General features: G+C 33.3%; 2 protein-coding genes across 7 annotated transcripts in view; one reads left to right on the forward strand and one right to left on the reverse strand.

Annotated features, from left to right (window-relative positions):
* LOC149901268 (glutathione S-transferase 2-like) overlaps positions 1 to 26,854 on the forward strand; it is a 279,112-nt gene that overhangs the window by 36,983 nt on the left and 215,275 nt on the right. The window lies entirely within an intron of this gene.
* The window catches only part of Pde11 (Phosphodiesterase 11), a 193,616-nt gene that overhangs the window by 17,991 nt on the left and 148,771 nt on the right, over positions 1 to 26,854 (reverse strand). For all 6 annotated transcript variants that reach the window (XM_090111838.1, XM_090111837.1, XM_090111839.1 and 3 more), the window contains 4 exons: positions 19,583 to 19,728; positions 12,851 to 13,001; positions 4,375 to 4,482; positions 2,515 to 2,763 (listed from right to left, as the gene is read on the reverse strand). In XM_090111838.1, the coding sequence (XP_089967964.1) occupies positions 2,515 to 2,763; positions 4,375 to 4,482; positions 12,851 to 13,001; positions 19,583 to 19,728 (654 nt within the window). The remainder of the gene's footprint in view (positions 1 to 2,514; positions 2,764 to 4,374; positions 4,483 to 12,850; positions 13,002 to 19,582; positions 19,729 to 26,854) is intronic.

Raw genomic sequence — 26,854 nt, forward strand, 5'->3', positions numbered from 1 at the left:
TATTATATAAAGTATAAACTAATAAAACTGCTATTCATTTTATAATTTACTTGTGTATAATATATTTTCGTAGAAAATGTCATGTATCATCTTTATTCAGGAATCCTATATCTCGAAGAAGCCTATACATATCTTACATTAATGTTTGTTTATTTGTGACTTATGTAAACTAAGCTTTAATGATATCTTCGTGGCCACGGGCGATTTGCACTTACAGATATTGCTATTTGCCTTCCTTACAATTATAGACTATTCAGGTAATGTTTGAAACTGGCGATAATTTGCCTTCAGTGTTTATCTGATTGCGATTATATCGAGGCATACGCTTTGTAAGACCTAGAGTTAAAATTAAATGTAAATCGACAATCGACAATCGACGACGTTCGATTCCATTTTAACGATATACATATTAATAAAAAACGAACGTTACTTCAAAACCAATGTTACTATCGTAAGCGTGATTGTTGAATTTGTAAACATTATGTAAATTTAAAAAATCAGTAAATTTCAATAAACATAAACTATATATTTGTCGCAATCAGTTTTGGATACAAATGCAAATTCTGCAATCCGAAGACGTATCGATATTCCGACGAACTAACTTAGTTATAGAAAGACTTAGAGATAGTCAAACCGTCTTGTGAATTTGATACTATCCTTTGTTGATATACATCCAATGCCACAAAATACATAATAGTACTTGATAATACTAACAAACCAGATTATATAAACTTTTAAGCCCGAAATTGGATTGTATCAAATCTAAATTCGACTGTTTTCAAAACAATCCACACCGGTGTTGGGTTGTTTTCATTTTCATTTTGCTATTTGTGATCAAATGTTTTGTTCGCATTTTTTACGTGAGCGACGGGCAGCAGCTTTATCAGAAATTTGATTGCTTTTTTGTTAGTCTAAAACAATCGATGCCTGAACACATGTAGGTTTTTGATTACGTTATCCATACAAAATGATTGAATTTTAAATCGACTATTGAATAAGTAACGAAGTTAAACTGCCAATACGTATTTTGAATATGTATAATGGGTTGCAACAATTTCGTGATATTGATTATTTTGATGCTTATTTAGTTTCGAAAGATCTTTTTATATTATACTAGCGGTCCGCCCCGGCTTCGCCCGTGGTACATATTTACGTTTTCTCTACATAAAAACCATCCTCGTACTTCAAGGAATATAATAAAAAAAGAATTATCGAAATCGGTTCAGCCGTTCTCGAGTTATGCGCTTACCAACACATTTTGCGATTCATTTTTATATATAAGACTAGCGGTCCGCCCCGGCTTCGCCCGTGGTACATATTTACGTTTTCTCTACATAAAAACCATCCTCGTACTTCAAGTAATATAATAAAAAAAGAATTATCGAAATCGGTTCAGCCGTTCTCGAGTTATGCGCTTACCAACACATTTTGCGATTCATTTTTATATATAAGATTAATTAAGTCTTACGACACATGTGATTAATTTCCTCTTAGCACATAGTATTATTTACGATGTAAGAAGCCATAATAATACAATTCACACGATAATTTATCTTAGATTATAACGAGATAAGAATCAATATATTATTATTAAATACTTTATGCTAATGATAGTAATATCCTTTAACCTTTTACAGTCCTAAGGATATTATGCATAATTTCATAAGAAATCACCTTGCCATTAATTCTTACTTTCTCATGGTTATAACCATTATTTTAATTCTACGTGAGTGAATTATAATATAGTAAAAAGTAAATAAAACGATTTATACAGCAGAAGGTAATTCGTCCCTGATGTGTTTGTAAAAATATTTAAATATGTATTGACATGAAAAATACGAAATTCATTATAATTTTAATTGTTTCATTGTTAACTTGATTTTAATAACACTTGAACCTGTTACTTAACAAATTCCTTTATTTGCAAACATAGGTAGTCATACAACATGTCATACACCCAAATACAAATTTATTCTGTTTATTTCCTAACCACGTCACAATCGTATGAGCGTCTACGTAATATGAAGTGTTATGAATTAAACAGTACAATTGTTTACCAACCAGTCTAAACTGCCTCAACATTTTCAAAAGAAGTTGATATATTAACTAACTTATAATCGTAGACGCAATATGCATAACTACTTCTATTTCAATTATCGTTTTTTTTTGGGACAAATCAGCCTTCTGTGCTCTCTGTATATCATTAATCATCAGTATTTTTTTATATTTTCTTCGTTCCAACGAAACATGACTAATTTCAGTTTTTTTTGTGTGGTGTCTCTCGATGTTAGCCAGAAGGGCTTCTACATCTTAACGCGAACACGTGGGTGAACTGAAGGTTCACCCTGGTAGCGACATGCGCAAGGGCGTCTTCCTTGACAGGGATCACGAACCTTAGCTTGGGCTGTTGCTTGAGTGGAGGAGGCCGGAAGGGCCCTAGTTGGACACTTATTTCAGTACGTACATCAGAAACTACAAAAGAGCCAGTATTATCATATCCGCAAGACAACTAACCTGCACCCTTTGACACCGTATCAAGCTCTGCGTGTGCGTCAGTATCCGCAACACCATGTGCTCTATCGTGCTCTGCTCCTCGAACACCATCCTCGCCAGGTCCAATAGCACTTGATTCCTCTTCACTTCGAGTTGTGATCTCTCGTATAGTTGCGCATTCCGTAAGCCAATACCACAGAATTGAAGGTATGAGGCGAATACTTTTTCATCGTTTGATGTGAATGGGCCGTCGTTTTGTTTGTTTATCACCTGAAATGTAATGCAATGGTTAATATCGATTGTATGTACATTGTATGTATGGTAGCGATAATATAATTTTATGTAATTAAAGTAGATGCTGAAATCTTATTTAGCTAAAACAGAGTATTGGAAGGCCGCCATAAGAACGTGACAACTATAGTCGAGCCAATTTAATAGGCAACATTTGACGTCTATCAATTTTATCTTCGAAGAGAGGTAACCTGCTTAAAAACATCGATTAAAGTGAATTAATCGATACGGATTTGAAACATTTGTCAATCGAATTTATTAATTTATGATGATTTTTATTCACAAGTAATCAATGCATTCGATTCTAGATGTCAGATTTCGATTTTTAGAGTAACGTCTCTGGTATTTAAAAAGAAAAAAGGTTTATTGACACAAAATTGTAGCGACGTCAGTTCTTCAATTCAGAAATTGTTTATTATGTTTAGAATGGTTTATCAGTAAAATGAAATCTTAAAATTACTTGTATCGGTCATTATTATTATAAATATGTGATCGTAATTGAAAAAAGTTAAGCAAATGTGCAGTTCTAACAAAACGAAATATCATGTTATTCTATGTTGTCGTTACTAGGTTACGTTGTTGAATTTTGTTGAACTGTCAAATGTTGCCTATTAAAATGGCTCTACTATACGCATAAAACTTTCTTGCGATTTTTGTTCTGATCACATACGTAGTAAGGTTCTTCATTATACTGGAAATAAATGCAATAAAGTCATTCTATTTTAGAAACTACATCTCAACATTATAAATATAAATCTATACCTACGTTAAATTTGGATGTGAAAATAACATTAAAATTTTCTAGGAAGATATTTCCTAGGAATGCTCACGACATATTTTTATTAAACCCATACCTCAAGAAGAAGCCGTATCAGCATATCAACACAAGCGTTTGCTATCGTTACTTGCAAATGTGTTGGGAAATGGTCCTTTTCACGGAATTAAATATTATAAAGGAAAGGAGGATTAAATATTATAAAAGAAATATAATATCGCGAGACATTCATCGTTATTAATAGGTTTTTATTTAGATAAGAGGCGGATAGATCTATATAAATTATAAATAGCCGCTGAAATCATTTTACGCAAAGCAATTTAAACTTTTCCTCGTAATATAATAGCTTTCCTTTCGACAAGTTTCGGGGCTCAAAGTTTAATTTTGATATTATAATAAGTATAAGATTAGAAACTTATATTACTGAGATGACTTTATCAAAGCTTACAAATTGGTGAATAAATAGCGACCTACATATTTTTAAAGAGTTTTGTATGCAATAGATTTCTTCATATTGTATTAATGTTCTCGTATTTGGTAAGTACATATTCTAGTCACACACATTTCCAAATCCGAGCACACGGATACGCGTATATACTATTTTACGCGATATTATATTCAATACATCAATGTAACAATCATTTAATAGCCAAAATATAAGTTTAACTTATAGCCAAATTCACAATTTCAGATAATGTTCTGTTGAGCTCATCTGTATCCTACCAAATAATGTATGACAACTAAAGTGTTAAAGCTATCAGTGAAGTCATCAATTTGCAAAACTAGCTCTTAATACAATAACAATAAAAACTAACCTGCGCCACACCAATAACCTCTCCGTTGATATCCTTGATGGGCATGCAGAGCAGCGACCGCGTCTTGTAGCCCGTCTGCTGGTCGATGTCGTGGTTGAACCTTTCGTCCTGCAACAAAAGGAGAATGTGGCTATAGTGAGAAATGAGATACTATTGTTTTATATGTTTTTTTTTTGTTGGTATTCGTCTAGTAACGTATGGAAATTGGTAATGCAGGTCAGCTACAAGTCCACCCAAGAGTTAAGTGTACATTGCATAGATATATCGCAGTGACGTTTTCAGTTATAAAGTTTCCTTTTTGTACAATTATTCAGAGTGTATAATAATTAATATAATACTTCTATATTAACTAGCATTAGGAATTGATTTATAGCATATATTTATAACGTATCTGCGCTGAATTCATGTCGAGGCATGTATTTATGAATATGTGTTTATTATATGATTTTTGTTTAACTTCGACCATGTGGAAAAACTAGGTCAAAATATTAGGAATAATAATACAACCCCACACTGATACCATACTTTATTAGAATCGGGTTTATCGTCTTTGTTATGTGTTGTAAGCTGCGAAGAAAGTAGATGAAGTTTTATATTGGGTAAGTTATTAGAGGCACTTCTTAAACACATGTAGTGAAACTACGATAATACGGCCTTAAACACACGCAAAGAGATATCAAAACGAAGTCACAATTCCATTTATTAACACTCTTGGAACCACTGGAATCATACAATTAAAGTTGCGATTGAAAAGGGCGAAAATTACTACTTATTGATTGCTATAATTTAGAACATTATCCATCCCCCAATCGAACTAATTGAAACTAAAATTGAATGTCACACAAGGTAATAATGGAGTGAGATGTCTAATTAATTCTCCGTTCCTTGCTCAAGGGAGCCTAAGGTAACAAGACGGTAGCGACCACAAACCGCACGCCTACATCACACACGTTCACTAATTGATCTTTCAGCTTACAACAACTGAAAATTGGACCTTTGATCTTTTGGAACGTAAGACTTCAACATACCTTCGTGCTAAGTGTCAGACTAATAGGCTTAATTTGGGCGACAAGATTTTAGTCTGACATTTACAAATCACGTTTTCTACCATTTTGTATACGATAAATATTTATTTAGGTCTTTTAACAATAATTTATTAAAACAACTAACACTTCCAGGCTACCGTTTTTCGTACGAAATATAATATTTAATGTGAAATTCTTGACTGATTAAAATTCAATCAGAAAATAGTAATCAATTTATTCAATTTACCTAACTCTTCTATATTCAGGGTACTAAATAAAACTTTGTGTCAAGCACTTTTTCCACTTTTGATCCCTTTAAAAACCCCGCTATAGAATTGAAAACTTCGATAAAACGATCCAACTCTATTGCTTTGCTCTTCTATTTATTTCTACTAACTGTGATTCCATTATTTATGCTCCCGAGCGGTTTAGATTTCTATTTAAATTTTCAAACATTTGAATACCACAAGTACTTTCAGAAAATTTGCAATATTAAATTCGTATTTGTAGTCTCCCATTTTGAAACATTTGCAAATCCTTGCATTTAAAGAGATCCTATCATATATGTACCTACACATTTTATTCATTTAGATTGTTTATTACAAGATTAGATACTCGGATCATCAAAAAATATTCAGTTATCCAACTTATTCGAAAATAATAAGACGTAAAGCTTTTCTATATTCCTATTCGGAGTGTTAAAATAAAATAAACCAAATTCACAATTATAAATAATTATAAGTGTATATTAATGTTTTTAAAAGTATCTTTGAGGTACCAATGTGCATTATTGTGTAGCTGCAATCCTAGAGACGAAGCCATAATATGCTACGCGGTCGATCAGAAATATTCACACATCGTGCGAAGTGCAGCCAATATGCCTTCTCTATGAGAAATTTCATTCTTACGGAATTTATACTGCAGGTTTGGAACATTATATACTATCCACAAAATATATTCGTTGTTTCTTTACAATTAACTGATGCATCGGAAGTGTATATAGCACATTTATGAATATTCCACGATTTCTTGTTGTGATACCATACAAATTCACACAGGTTGAAAATATCTATAATTTTCAACCTGTCACAATTGCTAAAAAATTCTATAAAAACCATCAATAACATTATCAATTGCAATAACTGACAGGAGTTGGAAGGCACCCAAATATGGTATTAAAATTTATTATTATAAGCTAACGCTAGCGAACAAAATCTTTAGTTTCATACTGCACATAAATTATAGTAGAGCGTCATATCACATGATATACATTATGTAGTTAGCATTTTGCGGCGAATCATATGGCTTCAAGCCAAACACGGAATTACATAGTGTTCTATTCATGCCTAGGAATAGTTCTAGTGATAAGATTTCATCCAACTGTAAACTACATACCACTCAATTAGATAATCACATGTGTAAAACTGTATAATATCATTCTTTGGTACATAGTGCGCGTTGTTTTCAAAATACCTCCAAGAATTAATTTTAGTGATTCAACATTCATCTATACTAATATTATAAAGAGGAAAAGTTTGTAATTATGTATGTATGTATGTATGTATGGTTTTCACGCATAAACCTCTCAAACGATTTTGATTAAATTTGGCACAGACAATCTTTAGACCCTGAGAAAGAACATAGGCTACCTTTTATTGCGAAATATGTACCTACTTTTACTTTATTTGTACTTGACAATTCCAACTATAGAAGTGATAGTGAAGGTTACGAAATAGCGCTAACTCATAGAAATAAGTGCACCAATAAAAATAATTCAAAGCCAAAAGTGTTGTAAACAAAGTTGTTGAACGCTTTCCGATACAAGTCGCGGTGATTTATCGAAGTTTTATACACGCGTGTATCAGATAGATAAACTTTGATAATAAAACACGAAATACGTTATTGCTTTTCATATCAACGAGGATTTTTCAAAGTTCAAACACTCGGCCCGTAATAACCTTGATTATGGAGATATCAAGCGCAAATTGAGTGACAGAGTTCCATTAAGATAACGCATTTTCAAAATCCAATGCAAACAATAATAATGTATTGTCATGCATAACTCACGATAAAATTAAAAGCATTTGAAGACTGACCCATTAAAAATTAAGGTCAAGTACGTTGTAGTAAAAACACTTAATGTCAACAAGTGTAATCGTCATTTGTTGAAAGCGTCGCGTGTAGGCGTTTTAAAATAATGTTTGTAGCTGGGAATTACAAAGGATACCTAACATATTAAACAACAGATAAACCAAGGCAATAAAATCATGTAAGTATGAAAAAAAATTTTTTTTGATCTAATCTTTAATCGAATTGATGGGATAGCCACTTCAAGCATACCTACTTCTTATTAATTTAATATATGTATTCCAAAAAATTCAAAGAATATCTTTTAAACTTTCGCACACAAACCATTTTAAAGTAATGAAACTACGACATTGGCATCACGAATGGCTCGAATAGTGGGTTCATCCGTCTTCAAGTAAAATGACTCAAGAAAACTTTGCATACAAATGTTTAATCTCAAGCGATGAAAGAGTCAAAGACCCTTAAAAAGGAAAATGTTTCACAAAAGATTCAACCGAGACTCGATAAAAATAAACCACGGCTAAATTCGATTGTACTGCATGTTTCCTCGGGGGAGGAATTTTTATATCTCACTGTAGATAAGTTGGAGCTACTCAAGTTTACATGAATTCTAATATGAGATGAACCTGAAATATTGCATAATGCTCAAGATTTCTGTTTCTTGGAAATATAAATGAAACCGTTGGAACAAAACATGTGTCGCATGCAAAACAGTATGTATTTGCCTCTAGGCCAAATCGAGGTCTTTACGAAACCACATGGCACATTTTTCATTTATATTTCTGAGCTTTATTTGTTTTCCTTTTTGTGTTTCGTAATACGTAAATTGCAATGATTTTGAAAATACCGCAGCACAATAAACTTCGTTAAATGTAATATATATCTTAAAAGATTACAAGTTAAGTACAAGGTTGTCTGTCTTTACTGAGCATATAAAACAGTTTCCCCGTAAGTATTAATTTCAAACCGACGGCAACGTGACGCAGTACCGTGTAATTTTCGACAATTGCCCTCATATAAGCAAAGTTGAACGCTTTACACGAAACGACCCTTTTATGCGTCTTGTTGAAACCATTAAATCTGAATAAAATGAATATGGACAATCTAAATCTGCCTTAAATAGAGAATATTCGATGACATTACTATCAGGATTTAAGAAATGGACGGTTAGACGAGAAACTATTTTCCTCCATCATTTGAGTATTGTATTGTTATGGTAATTTATCCAATGTATTGTTATGCCTACCTCAATAGAACTTGAAAACACACGTACGATTGCCATCGATGCCTTTACATATTTTCGCAATATAATTTACCCACATGAATACTGAATATTGGAGAATCATGTCCTGCGTCGTAGTCGACGCTCCTTCCAATGTTTCAAATAAAATCGATCGGACAGAAGATGGTATAGAACTGTCATTATAAGTTCTAACTTCAGCTCCGTGTTAACCTATTAAAGGAAGTTTTCCTGGTAAGTTTTTGGGACTAAAACGGGGTTTTGTTTGACTTTTATTAAGGAAACCGTTCTAATTGCTGTTAAATATTTTAGCTCAAGTTTAGTACTCGTACAATACATTGGTGCAAATGGAACTTGATGAATTAATCCCAAGTAAGCCTGACCTTGAGTACAACAAGCCGCAATTGGCCACTTACATGAGTCAACCGCACTACGGCGCCAGCGAAACGAGAACGCCTTATAAGAACATGTTATCAGTAAAATGATGAACACATTATATTAAATCACCTCAACTCTAAATAATTAGCATAGATTAAATTGCAATAAATGTGTGTCGTGTTTTATGTTAACGTGATACGAGCCGTGGTACATTTCTATCTTGTCGCAGACGGCAGATTACATGCCATGAAACTTTTAAGTTATTGCAATTACTACCTAGCGGCAACTGCCTAGTTTAATAATATTCAAATGGAATAAGTTTATGTTCTATGACGAAAATGAGAAGAAGGTTTTGAAGACTTTATTAAACTGATATACTTCGAGTAATTCGATATTCTGGCGCCTTCAGCTTCGGTTCGATTTATTCGATGCCTACATAACATACCTACATTCCACGATCTATTATGTGTTTCTCCAAAATATTCTGTATACATATCGCGATAATTCACTGCTCTCGTCTTTATTTGATTGTACAATCCGATCAAACGTGACGTCGACAAGGCCTCGCTATCGCTAATACAAGCCCAGGATATTTATAGTTGCGTAACCGTGATGTGTTAGTCATTTATTATCGAGTTTAATATTACTTTCACTTTGTTTCCCATCCAATATAACCTCTATCGGGGAATTCATGAACTGGCAAGATTGATAGCACGCCATTTATCCTGAAGGCACCGCACGAATTATTCATGTCTGGTCGATCTCACGCCTCTAACTTTTGAAAACATTATGGCTTAGTCTCACATCTAATATGGGCAGAAGTGGGTTAGCGAAAAATAAATGTTTATTATCCGAACAACTATAGGTAAGTATTATAAAACTTTCTATTGATTTTGTTATACACAATTCACAAATGATTATTTTAAAAAATTCCCTTGTTAAAACTTCTAATTCCTGAACATAATTTTTTTCATGCATTAATTTTGTCAAACTTCGCTAAGCTCCACATCCAGGAAATACATTTAAAAAATAATAAAACACATCAATTTCCGAGGGCTCCGGCAAAAAATAAAGAGCACAGTCAAATTAAGACGATGATGGATATCATGTCAATTTTTTGCACGACGCGTTACTGAAATGTGCCTTTAGAATAATGGTTGGTGCTTTTAGCCCTAATACGAAGGTTGATGAATGAACTGTCTCCACAGGGCACAAAGTTGTTAAACAAAAACGAGCCCTTTGTTCGTTTAATTAGGTTCATTTGTCATCTATAATAGACTATGCTTGGATAAAAAATTAACGATTTTCGGACTCTGGGGATGTGTTCTTTTTATGAATAGTAATGTTCGAAATTGTTATATTATTATCTCATATTCTCCTTACATGTCGCTGACTATTTTATGCGCTTTTCTGTTGTTAAATAAATAAAATATATTATGTGTACACCACAATAGTTTTTTTCGAACTGTTTAAAATTGAACTATTTGCCTGGAATAAATTCATAATTGTATTTTTACGCCGGGATATCGTTAACCGGGTCAAGTTATGTGGCTCTCCACACAAATAAAATATGCATATCGTGTTTGTACATAGCAAATTAATATTGTTAATTAATTACGCTTAAACAAAGTGCACTCCGAATGATTAAAATCAATTTTAATTTCTTCCACGAGCACGTATATTTCCCACATCGTTTTATACATTTATTTATGTACAAATGTCACCGGTACATAATTTTAATTAATACGTTTCGCATGACATGTTTATGCTTTTTGAACGAATTAAACGTACCCTGAAATACTTTTCGACAAATTACTTTAATGAAAATGTTTGCAAGCGAATTCTGTAAGTGTAATTGAAATTAATGTGTTCCGAGTTCTGCTTTCGTTTATCCGACCACATACGATGATAATTAATAATAAATGTTGGTACCTTTAAAATGTCATGATTATTTTCACTCTACGAAATTTATATGAATAGTATTTTACTAGAAAAATTTGAGCGTTTTTTAGGGATATAGATTTATATAGAGAATATTTATTGTTAAAGAATATTGTATTTCATAAAATACAATATTTATTAAATACTTAAATATTCTATACTTATATTTTATATTGAAAACACGTGATATAACAAAACGTACGAGTGGTACGCAACTTCCAATCAACGGTTTGTCGTCCGCACTTGAAGGGTCAGAGAAAAGGGACGAAATTGAGGAAGGTCGAACGTTTTATATCATAACAACATTCCTCTTTATACAGGTATCATAGAAAATTCATTAAAATCATGTCCACAATATATGGATGTTTTATATTTAAATAAATGTATTTTTTTTAATATATAAATGATCCACTGACTACGGAACTAGTTGAAAACGGAATGTATTTATTACTTTAAAAAAGTAATTACTTAAAAAAAATGATCTCAATAACAGCATTAGCTGTTCTTTCCAAGTATCAGATTAATAGAATAATGAAACCATCGCGCTATTTTTATTCTTCGTATTAATTTTCCAATGAAATTATATTGAAAACTCCCACTTATAATAAAGGAATTATAGCGATGTCGTATAATCTCCAATGAATTAATAACCATCTTAGCTTTATTAAAGCTAACACAACCGTGTTATTATAATGCATTCTTCAACTCAAAAATTCTATTTAAAACGCAGATGTAAAGAAAAACTGTAGGAAATGGTAAAACGGCTCGTTTAAACTTTAAAACGAAACTCCAACATTTCGGTATCCCGGTTCGCAGAGTGGACTGAATGAATGAGGTGTTTTATGTTTTATTTTTCAACCTTTCTACGTTTTCTTTATGCGCCTCTTAATTAGTGAAAGAAAATACTATTATACAGAAGATTTTTTTCCCAAGCTACAATCTACTTCAAAGCAGAGAAAGATATTTTTTAATTGAATTTCATTCGGGAAATGCAATATATAACTCCTTTGAATCGCAGTTTGAAAAGTAACTCACCGCTTTTTATTTAATTTCTTTATGAAGGTCAGTGCAACTAGAACTGAAAGTAACGAATTCTTTAGCGACGTATAAACATTTGGACTTTTCTTTTGGTTTCACTTTCCTTTGTTAATACGGTGATTTGCAAAAGTGCTTAAAAGAATAACATGTAAAAGCTAAACAGATGGTTTAATATTTCATACTATATCGGGCAAATTCAACGTCCATCATTTTTACTAAGCAAATGCGTCTTGAACTGTGAAAGACAATTTCTCCCTAGATCTTTAGTCTGGCATATTAAATTAAGAGCTGTAGCCATTCATCTTCTCTGACTTATGCTCGCCTTACAATTTATGACCTATCTAGAGATAAGTATATAACCAAATAGCAAAAAACTTACATATTAAATCTTGACAATATTATTTATTTTCTTCGAAGCAACTATAGCTTGTTTCGTCAGTAAAAAATTCAAATGTATTGCTTTCCATTTCTATAATGGATTAATTTGTATAAAATGTCGAATTCCTTGATGTCACAGGCATAATATAAACAAAAAAAATATTTATCAAAAAATAGTTATACTATGGAAAACAGAATCTCCTAATTTCAAGAATTAAAATAAAACATATACCTAATTAGCCAGTGTTGTGATAAAAAAGGCAACTACTCAACATGCGCAGTATAATGCAGATTCATAATTATTATTTGACTTTTTGTAGTCCCTTGTTGGAGAGCTACCCAATAAAATTACATACATACTTTCAAACGATATAACAACGCAACAAACCTTATACGCATCAGGTATGTTAACAGGCTCGCCACTCTCAGCCACGTAGCCGACGATGCCGCTGCCCCAGGGTATCCTGATCTCTTCCAGCTGTTCCATTTGTTCCGGGGTCGACTTGGAGCACACGTCGAACAGCTTCGACACCAAACATCTGCGGACAACACCTGAATAATTACCCTTCAGAGCCATCTTTTGTGTGTGGAAGACGGGATGGCGACCAATAGCAACGAGTCTATCATTTTTTTGTGTAAATATTAATAAGTGTCTTATTTTAAATCGTTGCATGATATTAAATCGTTGTTTTGCATATTAAAATGAAAATTTGTAGAAATGATGTTTCATCGTGCTACGTGCTCAAAATCGCAGATTAGAATGAAGGAATTGAAATTCAGTGGTAAAAATGAATGATGAGCTTTTGGTAGTAAGTTTGACTTGTAGGTCAACAAATTAGAGAAAACATTAAAATCGCTTTTCATAAATCTATGTTCGGAAATGTTATGAAAATTAAACCAATCATTTTCGCATTTATGCCAGCCCAGTCGAGGTTCCCTTAAGATATGGAATACTGAATAGCCAATCATATTATAATCTGTCCGCGATGCTAGACAGGCGCAAGACATGAGCGTAATCGAATTCCTAATAGCCGCCAGTGGAATTTCACAATCGGCAAATAGCTAGGATACATTTAATAAAATCGCAACGACTGCGAGGCACCGACGGCACGAACAAGGCGAAACGCAATATGTCAGCAACTGTTTTGCAGACAACGTACAATATGTAAAATATACGATACATTTAAAAAAAATGTATTGATAAATAGCTGGGTTATATAATTACAGAATAGAATAATTATTTCAATAATTAAAAATTCAAGATAAAAGCTAACTTACAATATACATTCGGCCGACTTCATCACGATGTAAAAAAGTTATTGTTTTTAAAGAAATTATTATTTGTAAAGTAATGTACAAAACCTTGCCCTTTTTCACATGATTAAGTTCATCAATCCTATTATAATATACTTATTTCAATATTTACTCAAACAAATAAAAGGTTCGAAATATGTTTAAACTTAAGTTTCTTTATTAATAATTCTTTTTGTTATTCATCGACTGAAACTCTCCAAAAACGAGTATTGCCTGTACAAAAGTTGAATCATTCATCTGAAAATCGCGGCCTATAAACAACGAAATCTTGACATAAATTACGACTTGTACATGCAAAGGTTCACCCAAAAAATACTGTCATAATTCCACTTGATAAAGAAAGATACGTCGGGCAGATACACGGGCTCTACGATAACTAGGAATCTTGTAACTGATGACGGTACTTGGGAGTAAGATTTGTGGCGATTTGCGGCAGGGCTTCAGACATTATCCTTAGAATAATGACAGTGATCAATTTATTCCGTTCCTTGAAAATTGGCGTCCATTTTCAAGACTGCAGTCAATCATAATGGTCCTGTTGAGTAAAATTACGCAACGGGATTCTGTGGAGTGTGGTATTGAATTTCGTGGCTAATGAATGTGGCTGGTGCTATATTGTATATAGTGTACACCCTAATTACTGTATAGCCGATATTCCGATGGGCTGATTATTATTTGTGCACTATCATTATTATGAATATTTTATTATTTAAAACGTTTATTTTATTCGATGTTTGTATAATTTAATAAAGATAATAGGTAGCTACTAACTAAATGTTTTAACTAGGTATGAGTCGCTGTTTAAAACTGTAACTCTTCTTCAATTGCTGGATATGATTGTAACACTTAAATTACAACTGGCATGTTATGGGCAGTAAAATAAATAATTAAATAGAGAAATGAAATTGTAATAAACAAGAAAAGCAAATGAAATAAAAAATGTATAATTATTACAATGATTAAACATTATATTTCTGAAATATCACCACATGTACAATATCAAACTTTTGACCCGAACCGTTTACCCTAAAATCACTGGCTTTTACGGGTTATCAGAACAAAATAGAGTTCGAAATTAATAACACGATAGCAATACAATTATACAAATTATCGTTCAATATACAACAGCGTTGTTATCGACACCGATAACCACGGAACATAATCGTCAAGACAACGCATACTCGTGTCATCTCCCAAATTCCCACATGTTCGCTGTGAGCGTGATTTCCTCGAGCAGGGGGTCGCCCCCGGCCCACCCGCCGACCTTAACCTTAAAGCCAATGAAGACATATCAGTCAATTCTGAAGTACGAACGTGAAATTTCGAATGCCATTCTTCATTTAGATTCCATACGTGATACGACGAATGTGACGATTAGATTACGAGTCGTATGAGTAAAGGTCCCCTTGGTGACAGGCTTTATGTAAGTGTTCTTGTGAGGGCGAACAAGCAAACGCGTGTAAGCTATGCGACAAATAGGCACTTATTCATTACCGATACCTACATTGGTTATTTAAAAAAGGCATTTGATTAATAAAAAATGCATTTTATGTAGCAAATTCTGCTATTTTAAATTATCTAATTTACCTTTAACAATACTGAGATGTTTTTATTTGTAAAAAAGGTGAGACATTCATGGCTCAAAAAGTATGTTTTCCTAATGAAATCTCCTCGCAGAAACACGTAAATAAAACGTAAAATTATAACGTAATGTTTCGCACAATTATTATTTTGGGTCATGGATGTATAATCTGTTGCATGCATGTATGCATTCCGAGATATAGCGAATGACGACATTTGTTTACATGCGTTAATTAGTGGGTGGACGGTTATTAATTGGGACCTTCTTGGATAAATAAACAGGTATCATGTTTCCATACCATTGTTTTATTTTCTATATGGACATGTACTGTTGTTAGTCGTCTTTACATACTAGTTCTAAAAGCAATCGGAAAGCCAAACTACGTATAGGATTATGTTATCTTTAGACTTTTTATTTCCTTCTCTAAGTTTGTAGCAACCGCTAAACTCAACGCACAGATTCTAGATACATTATACACTATACAAAAATATATAAAAACATGCATTGAACAGAACTATTATAACAAATAGGACGTCGAAGCTTCGTACGGGCGAAAAAAGGATCTCTTTTTAAAGGGACTGTAGAAGCGATGACAAGGCACAGAAACATGTAACTGTGAACCGATAAAAACGCGAACATTGCAAACGTGAAAACAAGGAACGATCTCATTTATTCACTCGAACAGACCCTTGAATATGCAAGTGTATCTACTAAGTATTAAGAAATGCCCCAGACTTTCTAACTTCACACTTAAAATTCCTTCACGTATAATCTTATATAGAGACTCGGCCCATTAACTTTTATCTTGTCAGACGAGCAGACATCTGGTTTCATTGGATTAAAATCAAAAGAGTCCCTCTTAGAGCGGCAAGTTTTGTGACGATGTAAACTGTCACGCCCCATTTATTAACACTTCTGCGGACCCTCCAGACCTTTAAGTGTATGTAAATTGGATTTTTACGACAAACTAAAACTGTTGCTTTACCCCGAATTTGAATAATTTTAAAAAGAGACCTTTCATTATGTTAACTTACGAGTATTACGTTGCAAATTGAGACCGTAATTTCATATACATAAACTGTATTTGAAAACTAAACGTAGAAGCGATACAATTAATGCTTACAATTAATATGAATTAAAGGACTATTTACAATTATTTTCTCCCGATAAATATTGCAAAATTTGTCTTCCTAAACAAAGTACCAAATAATCTTATTCACAAGACAATGTGCACAATCGTGATATGATCTGTCCAAGGGAACTCAAATCGCGGGGAAAAAACACATTATATGGGTGAAGGGATAACATCCACAACGTCAGTACTGTTTCGTATACAATTACCACTGCGAAATTGAGCGTGTAACCGAAGACAGATTGGAACGATGAGACCCCGAGCCAACCGTACCCTTAGGGAGACAAACTGCGCGCAGAAAGTTAAGTAACTTGGATTAAAGCCAGCGCGATAAACAATACGAAATATGTTGAGGAAATAGCCCGATCCACACTTGGCAATATAACGAAATAATAGCATGTCCTACTTGGGATCCAGAGCCCGTCATGAATATGGATGTGTTATGATAACATTATGTTCATGTAAAATTGCTTGAGACGTATAGACAGCTATAATTTACAACCGTCCCATATACTAGCTGCTATAAAAATATGTGTAGCAACTTCGTTTAAATTTAATGTCGCTTTCATTGTGATATTTATATGACACTACGAAAGAAAAGCTTCATTGAGTTGTTTTATTTTTTGGTCATTAAAAAAAAATTACCCTGTTTAAGATTATTTAATGCATTTATGAGTCTAAATAACAATAAAGTGAACCAATTCTCTGTATTCTCATAACTATTATATTACTATATATCTTACTAATTGAGGAAAATATCGTCTACCAATTGCCACTGCTTATTTTCCTAGCTCTTAAAAAAACATGAAACGTTGACCATCACAAACAGCAGATTCCTCAGAAAATTGCTACCCAGCTATCTAGCTTCTTCCAAGTACAGCTGTATTTTTGTATTACTGTATTTTTATATTACATTGAAGCCATGAAAATAAAAGCGAGAAACAGACGCGCGTCGTTAAGTCAACAAAATGTGTGGGATGTCCGTCGTTTATGCGAACACTGGACTTCCGATTTTTTTCCTTTGTCACGGTCTAATAATGAGGAAGGTCTGTACTAAAACGTTTTATATGCCGGCCGGCGGACAAAATTTGCTTTCCTCCCTCCGGATGTGACTTAACCTAATCCTGTTTTTCTTTTTACGCTGTCTGAGTACTATTCATTCGCTCTCAACCGTTCCTTGATGGAGCTTAGGTGTTGTGCTATTTTTGGTATTTAGGTTACGCTTTACATTTAATCAGGTAAGGATGAAGAAACAATTTATTTATTTGTTAATAAGTGTTTTCTATATATTATGTAAATAACAGAATTGTTTGAGAACATTTACTAAGGATAGGTATAATTTTTTGGTAATTTGTTAAAATTTAGATTTCAATTAAGGTTTTAACTTTTAAGTGTCGCTATCAAACTAAAACCCTAATTCTAGCACGTCTGATTCAAAGACTGACGCAATCCGATACACAGATGTCGTAAATTGGTACCTGACCTGCAGATACTTGACACCAACCACACCCTTAGCCATTAACAATTCAAACACCCGTAGACTTACTCAGAAAACACTCGTTACAATCGTGACACGCCATGTGAGACCTAATCTATAAAGATAAGCATAATGTAACCGCCTGTGTGATTTAATCCGGTTCAAGTAGCGACCTTACGAACCCCATACCAAAGATCATAACAGGTTAACTGTATACGCTACATTCAAGCTTACATCGAAGTGACATAGCTCATATTCGCATATAGACAATCGCTTTTCGGTACACTGTAATTCATAGCGTGAAATTTAATAATGTCGTCTGCTTATAAAGAAGTTCTCTGGGGTTCAGACCTTGTAAGGATTCCGCTCGTCTTTACATAATTATACACGTGAGTTTCCTTTGCGATTTCAATGATTCCGTAAAATTGAATAAGCATTTCTCTTGTTATGTCATTATTTGATTTACAGAAATAATTTCAATTTGTACAGGAAAGGACGGAGCGCTTTGTTTGATCAAATAATTTCCTCAGAACTGTACTTAGTAAGTACTTATTCTCTAGAGCTACTTATTTCGTCGTTAATTTATTTGAGAGAGCTGAATTAAATAATAATTAATTTACGGTTTTGATGAAGTTCAACAACGGGTTAAAAATTTATTAAATACTTTGATTAAGGTATTTACGAAAGGTCCAGTAATTAATTAAATACTTTGATTTAGATAAACGGCCACTAAATTATTTTATAAGTGATTTACATATTATTTTATGTTATGACATTTTAGCGATTTCTATATAGCTTAAAAGTACATAAAATGGCCGAAACAAAATTTAATTCCGTATTAAGCTTTTCTTATTCAAAAATTTTAAAAATTTCTTATGTAAACCTATCAATTTTCTATTTTCCGTCCACTTAAGAGAATAAAAGTCCAAATTCCTGTTCATTCACTTGACAAACATTTTAGTTCATTCATTAGTAGTAAGTAGGTAGTCTAAATTAGAGCGTAGCTTGGTACAAATTTTCGAGTTAGTCAACCTAACAAGCCTGTCATTTTCATGTGTGTAGAACAGGTTAAATGCAGAGTTAGTCAGATTTCGCATGACCTAATAACAGGCTTGAAATTTTGGTAACGTTACTCTTAGCTTTTGTATAACCAACACGTTGTTGTATTTGAAAAGGGCAACTGTTTGTTATTTTCCGGGATTACTCGAAAATATTTAAATTAGTTTGTCTTAACGTGACCACGCTCGCGGAAAAGTGTGCGAACCGTCGCGTCGACTTTATAAAATAATGATTAAATCGCGCTTAAAATCCGTTAAAGTGTCTTTAATTTCTAAGAATTAATCATTTTTTATTCCTGAAAAAATAATAATTAATGTTTAAAGTTTTAATTAGTGCAATAAAAGCACATCATATTTGTTTATTTAAGTGGAGAATGCAAAGGCATTCTCCACTTAAATAAACAAATATGATAACTTATAATCATGAACCACAGACGTTCTGCCTCATTCGGGCCATTATACTATCGAAATTCTAATCTATTGTATCTACCAATTTCAGAGGCGATGTCACGTATATTTTGCAGCATTCTTCCCCAATAAAAACAATACTAAATTACCTGCCATTCTGCGGATTCGGTGATGCCACCTTTTCCCCCTGCACGAGGAACAGCGAGCCCCGGTCAGCGTCGAGCAGTATCGACACATTCTGTAGAATCTTGTGGCAGAGTACCCGTACTTCCAATTCGTTGCATATATCCTTAACCTGGGGACAAAGATTCGGCATTGAAAATCTATCATACAATAATTAATTAATATGTGTATACTAACCTACTTATACATTAGGTATTTAAAAACTAGTTCAATAAGGAGGCTTCATCATAAAGCGAGAAGTTATAAAGTCAAATAGTTTCGTTAATCAAGTCTAGTTCTTTAGAAATTATGAGATAAGATGTAGAAAATATATATTATATAAAATGAAACCCGTTTTCTTGGTCACGGCAGCACGCGTGTCCAAGGACCAGTGTCAGGAGGGTGGACCGATTTCGATAATTCTTTTTTAAAGTAAAACTTTTTGGTCTGTGTAGCGCATGTCGCGTGACGGTCGAACCGTACGCGTACAAATACGATAATTTAGTGCCTAAGTTTCACTTTTACCGTGGTTTCATAAAACCACACAACATTTTTTTTATAATATTCCTTGAAGTACGAGGAAGTTCTTATGCAAAGAAAACATAAACATTAAACATGTACCACGGGCGAAGCCGGGGCGGACCGCTAGTACGTTATAAACTTCAAAATTATGTTCATAATTTCATAATATTAAGTAAAAGAATTAAAAACAATCCTTTCAAAACTCACTAATGATAATTAAACGCTTCTCGAAAATTCGAAATGAAAACGTCGCTGTATTTACATCGGAATTTTCTACATCTATTGTGTCTACAAACTTAAAAGGGAGAAGGGTCTATAAAACGACATACCACTAAAAGGGTTCATGGAAACTGCCAGAAAAAATATTATATGTAATAAACATTGTTCATATACTTTTATTAGGCCCTATTTGTTAGATTTAAGACCGAACATTTCATATCTGCTTTTATTTACTGTCGTAAAGTGAAGCGGAATAAAAATTAAAAGCAGTACGTCATCATGAATATGGCTACAGACGGCTGCAGTTGAGTGCTCTAACAGACTGCTTTATAAATTCCATTTTTGTCTATTTACCGGCGAAATTTCCATATTGAATTTTATGACAGCTGAATTTAAAGTGCAATTAAAATTTTTTGATTGGATGGAATATGTATTGTACATATATAATAAAATAAGTTCCTTATGACCCACCACCAAGATTAGGTCCATATTAAATGTTACATAATGAAGTCTTTCCCTTTTCATAACATCAAAAATATTATTATATCTCAAATGAGTAACACACATATTCACTTTTCCCATGAAATATTAAAAGGAATTCCATTTATCCTGCAAATGGAATACCATCCAGCCGTTATTAGCTAAGAATAACGTAAGAATAATCACAATAACATTGTCACATTATGTACCGCATATATCTTACGGATTTCTCCAATTATTGTTGGAACGGTCACGTTCAACCTAAATCCACCATTATATTAATCATTTCTCATATCAATCGAGACGTGAATGGATTGCGATGGCAGATTAAACAAATGTTCGGCCGTGCTCGGGAAGATCTTGAAATATGATACGTCTTTGAATTGTGCGAGCGGCACCAAATTGTTCAGCTCGGAATCTCAGCGTCTTAGTTAAATACTAGGATATCGAATTTTAAAGACACGCTTTATGCTTTGTGGATCTTCAAATTGGAGACTACCTTCTTCTAAATAAAGATCAAAGTCGTTATTTAGTGCCTAAATTTAACTTAATCAAAACTTAAGTGTCTAAATATATACAGAAACACCTCAATTTTATAGCAATAGCAGTCTCACAATGTGCTTTAGCTCATTCCTTTTGCAAATTGATTAATATGAAATTCTGTATTTCTATAAAGATTCATATTTCAATGATTTTATATAAGTATATTTATACGCTTTAATTATATTTTAGACTGTAGTCTCATGAAAATGCATGAACAAAATTTTATTAATAATACATTTAACTTTTATATCCCACATAACACCCTTACAAAGCACACACGCCTCCATTTCCCAAGCATGTAGGTATATATATTATAACTTGTTCAAATCTCAAGCAAACCGAACAGACGGAAATTTGTTCAGAAAATCGGAAATAAACTGCGAAACTTACTTACAACGACTCGGAACGAGATAAAAGGTTGGTGAGACCGAGCGTAAAAATCATTCGCTACATTTTCAGAACTAAGACAAAACCACTGACCTCTATAATAGTAATATCTTTATCGACTAACGGGCCGCCCCGACTTTTGCTGGGTTATCTAGCAATTGGAGGCAATAATTTCTTTTATAGGTTTTATAATAAAATCTTAGTTTTTGGGATAGTAAGGGCGCGGGCACACGATGCGTTGCGGCGCCGCACCGCAAAGATTTCACCGTGTCAGTGGGCACACGAGCGGTGCGGCGCCGTAACGTTTTTATGTCGCAGCGGCGTCGTAGCAGCGTTGCACAGCGTGTCCTTCCTTGTGACGCAAAACAACTGAGCGGTGCCGCTCCGACGTCGCACCACATTCATCCCTCCCCGCCTCGTCTTGGTGGTTACAAGTCCGGTGCGGCGCCGGAGCGCATCGTGTGACATGCCACAGACATTTCTATGTAAGACGACGCAGCGACACCGCTCCGGCGCCGCACCGCCGCCGCAACGCATCGTGTGCCCCCGCTCTAACAGAATTATATTCTTTCTCGTATTCATGTCCAAACATTTTTCTGGAGTTAAAAAGTATACTGTAAGGATTCTTATAAGTAATTATTTTTCCAAATTGTAGTTACGAATGATGACTTACGTGATTATAATTAGGTACTACGTAGTGTTTTTATAGTCTGCAAGTATATTAGAAAAAGGCCAATGACTTCACTAAGGAGATCGTAGATCTTAGGTAAATACTAAGTAATGCTTTCTTTATAAAAGAAAGATTACATTGTATCTATAGAAACGTTACCTACTGAAATGAATTGCCAGAATAAAATAAAATTACATACGATAAAAAAGAAATATTAAAAAAGAAATAATTTCACATACCTACATACGTCTCGAATACTCGTAATATACAATACCTAATGAAATTCAAATTACCTCTTTAAACGTCTAACAAGCAATTATGTTTAAAAAACATGAGTAAGCATGAAAACAGCATTAAAATATACATTTACTTCTCGTATGTAAATATCTACTTACAAGAGTTCCAATACGACCTCCAATTCTTTTATTAAGTCAAAATAAGAACAATATTCTATACACACCATACACACCACATGAGTAGAAAGACGGAACAGAGACTAAGCTTCAAAAAACCGCGCGAATCGATTGCACTACTACAAGTACGCGGGGCATGTGTGTGTGACCGCAGGCCGCTTGTCGCGTACGCAGCGATTCTGGAAAAAACCGGTTTGCGCTTGCACAGGCTGAGGACAGTCTCAGGGTTGATAGTTTGATACGACGCACGTTGTTTGTTTTATTAGTTGCAACTTGCAAGTTTGAATATTTTAATATAAAACGTAATATTTTATTGTTAAAAATGGTTGTTTATTGTACTGTGTGTATGAATAATACTAGAAAAACTAAAAATATATCATACTTCAACTATCCCAGGGAGTACAATAGGTGAGTAAATATTTTGATTATTACTTTTTCAAGTAAGTACCTACTTGCGTTTATTTTATTAGGTCCTTTTTTAATAAGAAGAGAATTGTACACGGTGTGTTTTTACCTTTCATTATTATTACAAGTTTAACATTTGTAAGTATGTATGTAATTGTGTGTAATTATAAAACTATTTAACAAATGTTTTGTTTAATTTGTCTTAACCTATTGTGACAACCCTACCAAAATAGGTAACAATTTTGCACGTTCTTAAGAAGCTTAGTCTCTGTTCCGTCTTTCTACTCATGTGATACACACTGCCTAATAAACTGACTTATACATACTAAATATACGGGTCAGTGTATCTATTTTAAAACATCTTTGTATTCATATACTATTCTGCCAAATTATCCGGACTCTAATCCCACTTATATCAAGACAGTCGCGACTCACAGTTATAATTTTTATCAGCAACGCAATTTATCACAATTCACAAGTTAATTACATCGAAGGGCGTAAATCAGTGTCAAGGAATTATAACATCGCCAATCAAAGACCCTTCCGTAGGCGCGAACGAAAACATCAATTAATATTCGATAGCTTAACGTTTTCATAACACATTCTGTCCCTTTAACAACCGAGGGCTATTTATAGACGATCCAAATAATCGATTACCACCAGGAAACCTTTTGATACTGTAAGATATTCATTCAATGTAAACACTGAAATAGTAATAAAGCGAACAATGATTTTATTATGTCTTCCTTTACGCTCACAATAATGATAGTATATTTGTGTCCTATAGTGTTATGTGTTATTTATAAAACAAAATATCGTAGCAAGAAAACTAGACAATACAATATATTTCTCTATCTAAATATTAACTTGTAACAAAATCATATTTCGGTCAATGAACTATCAACGGTTATAGATTGGTAGTTGGTACATTGTATTTGTGTAACAAAAATTTATCTTCCGTCGATGCCCTTATTGTAGGAGTTCGTGACTGTTTTCACTAACTATGTAGGGGCGATCTTTATTATGATTCCATACCAGAAATAACCCTAATCGAAATACTTTTATGTATGTTGATTTGGCTTGTTAGTTGCGAATAGAATTTGAATGGTTGATAGTTTTAGACAAATACACGACACGATTATTGAAGATTTTTTTTTTATTGTATTTATACTATTTAGTTTCCTCTTTTGTGCGATCTAAATCTTTGGTTTACATTCCTCTACTTAATAAAACTAATTAAAGAAACAATAATAATTAAAAAACCTTACAATATTATTCTTAGATACGATAACGAAACTAAACCGTAAATTGAAGCAACGTTTATACTTCAGATATTTTACCAATCTCAAGCTTATGATTTCAAGCTACAATATCCTTAGCATTCATCGCGGGTTTGCTTGCATTTCCTCTAAGGTCTAACGCAATTTCCGAACGTGGTACCTAAATACGTGCCGATCCGGATAATAGGATATTGGCTAACGTAATTTTAGAACGTCTCCCGAAAATGTTACCCCGTAATTGCCTGCTAATATAATAACGATGACATGACTGGGTATGTCATGTCAAATTTATTCATACGTTTATGTTAATTTTGGTTAGGGAGCCAGGTGCAAATTTGGTTAACTATTTCCTCTCAAGAGATAATTCGTCAGACGCATGAGAGTATAGTATTATAAAGCCTCGTGAACGTCAGCTGGCGCTCGGTTGGGGGGGTGAGCGGTTGTAGCCTCCCACGCACATAGGAAAAAAAATACATTCATTCATTCATTTCCTCTCAGCTAAAAATTTGTCAAATTGTAGCTAACCCAATATCTCAACGAAAAAAAATAGTCAGCTGGTTACAACATGGTGTATTATACGTCAGCTGGTGTCTCGAACATGAAAGTTAAATTTAAAGAAAAATTTATTTTCCGTTATTTCCTCTCAAACAAAAATTTACCTGATGATAGCTTATATGTAACTGTGGATAAATATATACCTATGTCAGCTGGCTGTATCTTGGTGGAAAAACCGTCAGCTGATACGGGAGGCTACAACCGCTCTTCCCCCCAACCGAGCTCCAGCTGACGTTCACGAGGCTTCATAATACTATACTTTGATGCATTTTACTAATTACCGCTTGAGAGGAACTTGGTCATAAAATCTGCTGCTGGCTCCCGGACCATTTGGTGGTGTCAGGACTCACGAGTAATATTGAGTATTCTTTATATGTATGCTCTACTATACAATTAATGATTATAATATTACTAGGTATTATAATTACGTTATGATATAAATTATAAAACATTACAAGAGGTACCTTAGGTATAACTGTGAAATTATATCCACCAATCAACCATTGAGTTTAAGGTTAGGAAAAATCGAAATACCTATAACGTGTGAAATATATTTAACTAGCGGTCCGCCCCGGCTTCGCCCGTGGTACATGTTTACGTTTTCTCTACATAAAAACCATCCTCGTACTTCAAGGAATATAATAAAAAAAGAATTATCGAAATCGGTTCAGCCGTTCTCGAGTTATGCGCTTACCAACACATTTTGCGATTCATTTTTATATATAAGATTACCTTAGCTACAGGACTGGATAAGTAATTATTACCCAAGTTTAAAATTATTACCCAACTGAAAATTATCAATTTTAATTACATACATACAAACGACGTAGAAATTGAAGATAATAAATTGCGTAATAAAACATTTTAATATTGTATCTTTTAAATAACAAATTTTCTTCTAAACTAACTTGAAAACTGCTCAGACGTGTTATGAAACATTTCATACTTTTATCTTTTTAATAATAAATCTACAAAACTAAAACTTCAAACTTAAACTTCTAAGACGTATTTACTTGTGCGACGTTTATGTATATCTATTAATTAGCGACATTGTTTCAAAATCGTCTTATGCAATAACACTTTATTACGTACATCGTAGAGTATAAAACATTTATCTCTCTCACATGTCATATACATTATATCTGATGATTTGTTTAATAATAAGCAACATAAATATTATGAATAAGATATTGTTATGGTGTGTGCTGTGTAGCATTTGTCATGATTTATTAACGTCATTATAATGCGTATTATTTTTATTAATCGTAATAAATCTTTTAAATTTACATAGCTCTCACCGTTTTTAAACATGTCTATTGCATTATATTTACTTCGCATAATAAATAAACAGTTCAAGCAATAATTTATTTTTTTATCAACTCCTTCAAACTAGCAATCTACAATAACAATATAAAATAACTCACACATTATCACAAATTATGGTAACGACAACTTCATAACCTTAATTACATACACATTTATCAGCGCCATTTAAACAATATTATATACCTACGAATAATAAGCAGAATAACTCTTTGAAAATACAATAAACGAGCGATTAATATTAATAGCCGTAATTTACATGACGTATAGTTCCAAATTAATGCATAATGGCCACATTCAAAACCGAATTTGTGTGGGCGTGTCGAATATTGAAACCTTCTAACGGGCTGTGAAGCCTACTTTCATTACATAGACGCAAGCTGTTACTGTTCTCGCGTGTGCAAGGAAATGTTATTAATAAAGCATAGTACAATAGTAGTAAATTCTGTTTATTTGCTACAT

This window comes from Colias eurytheme, chromosome 17 (genome assembly GCF_061535395.1).
Source record: "Colias eurytheme isolate Ceu_HAF_F1 chromosome 17, ilColEury1 Martin Lab GWU primary, whole genome shotgun sequence".
Lineage (NCBI taxonomy): Eukaryota > Metazoa > Arthropoda > Insecta > Lepidoptera > Pieridae > Colias > Colias eurytheme.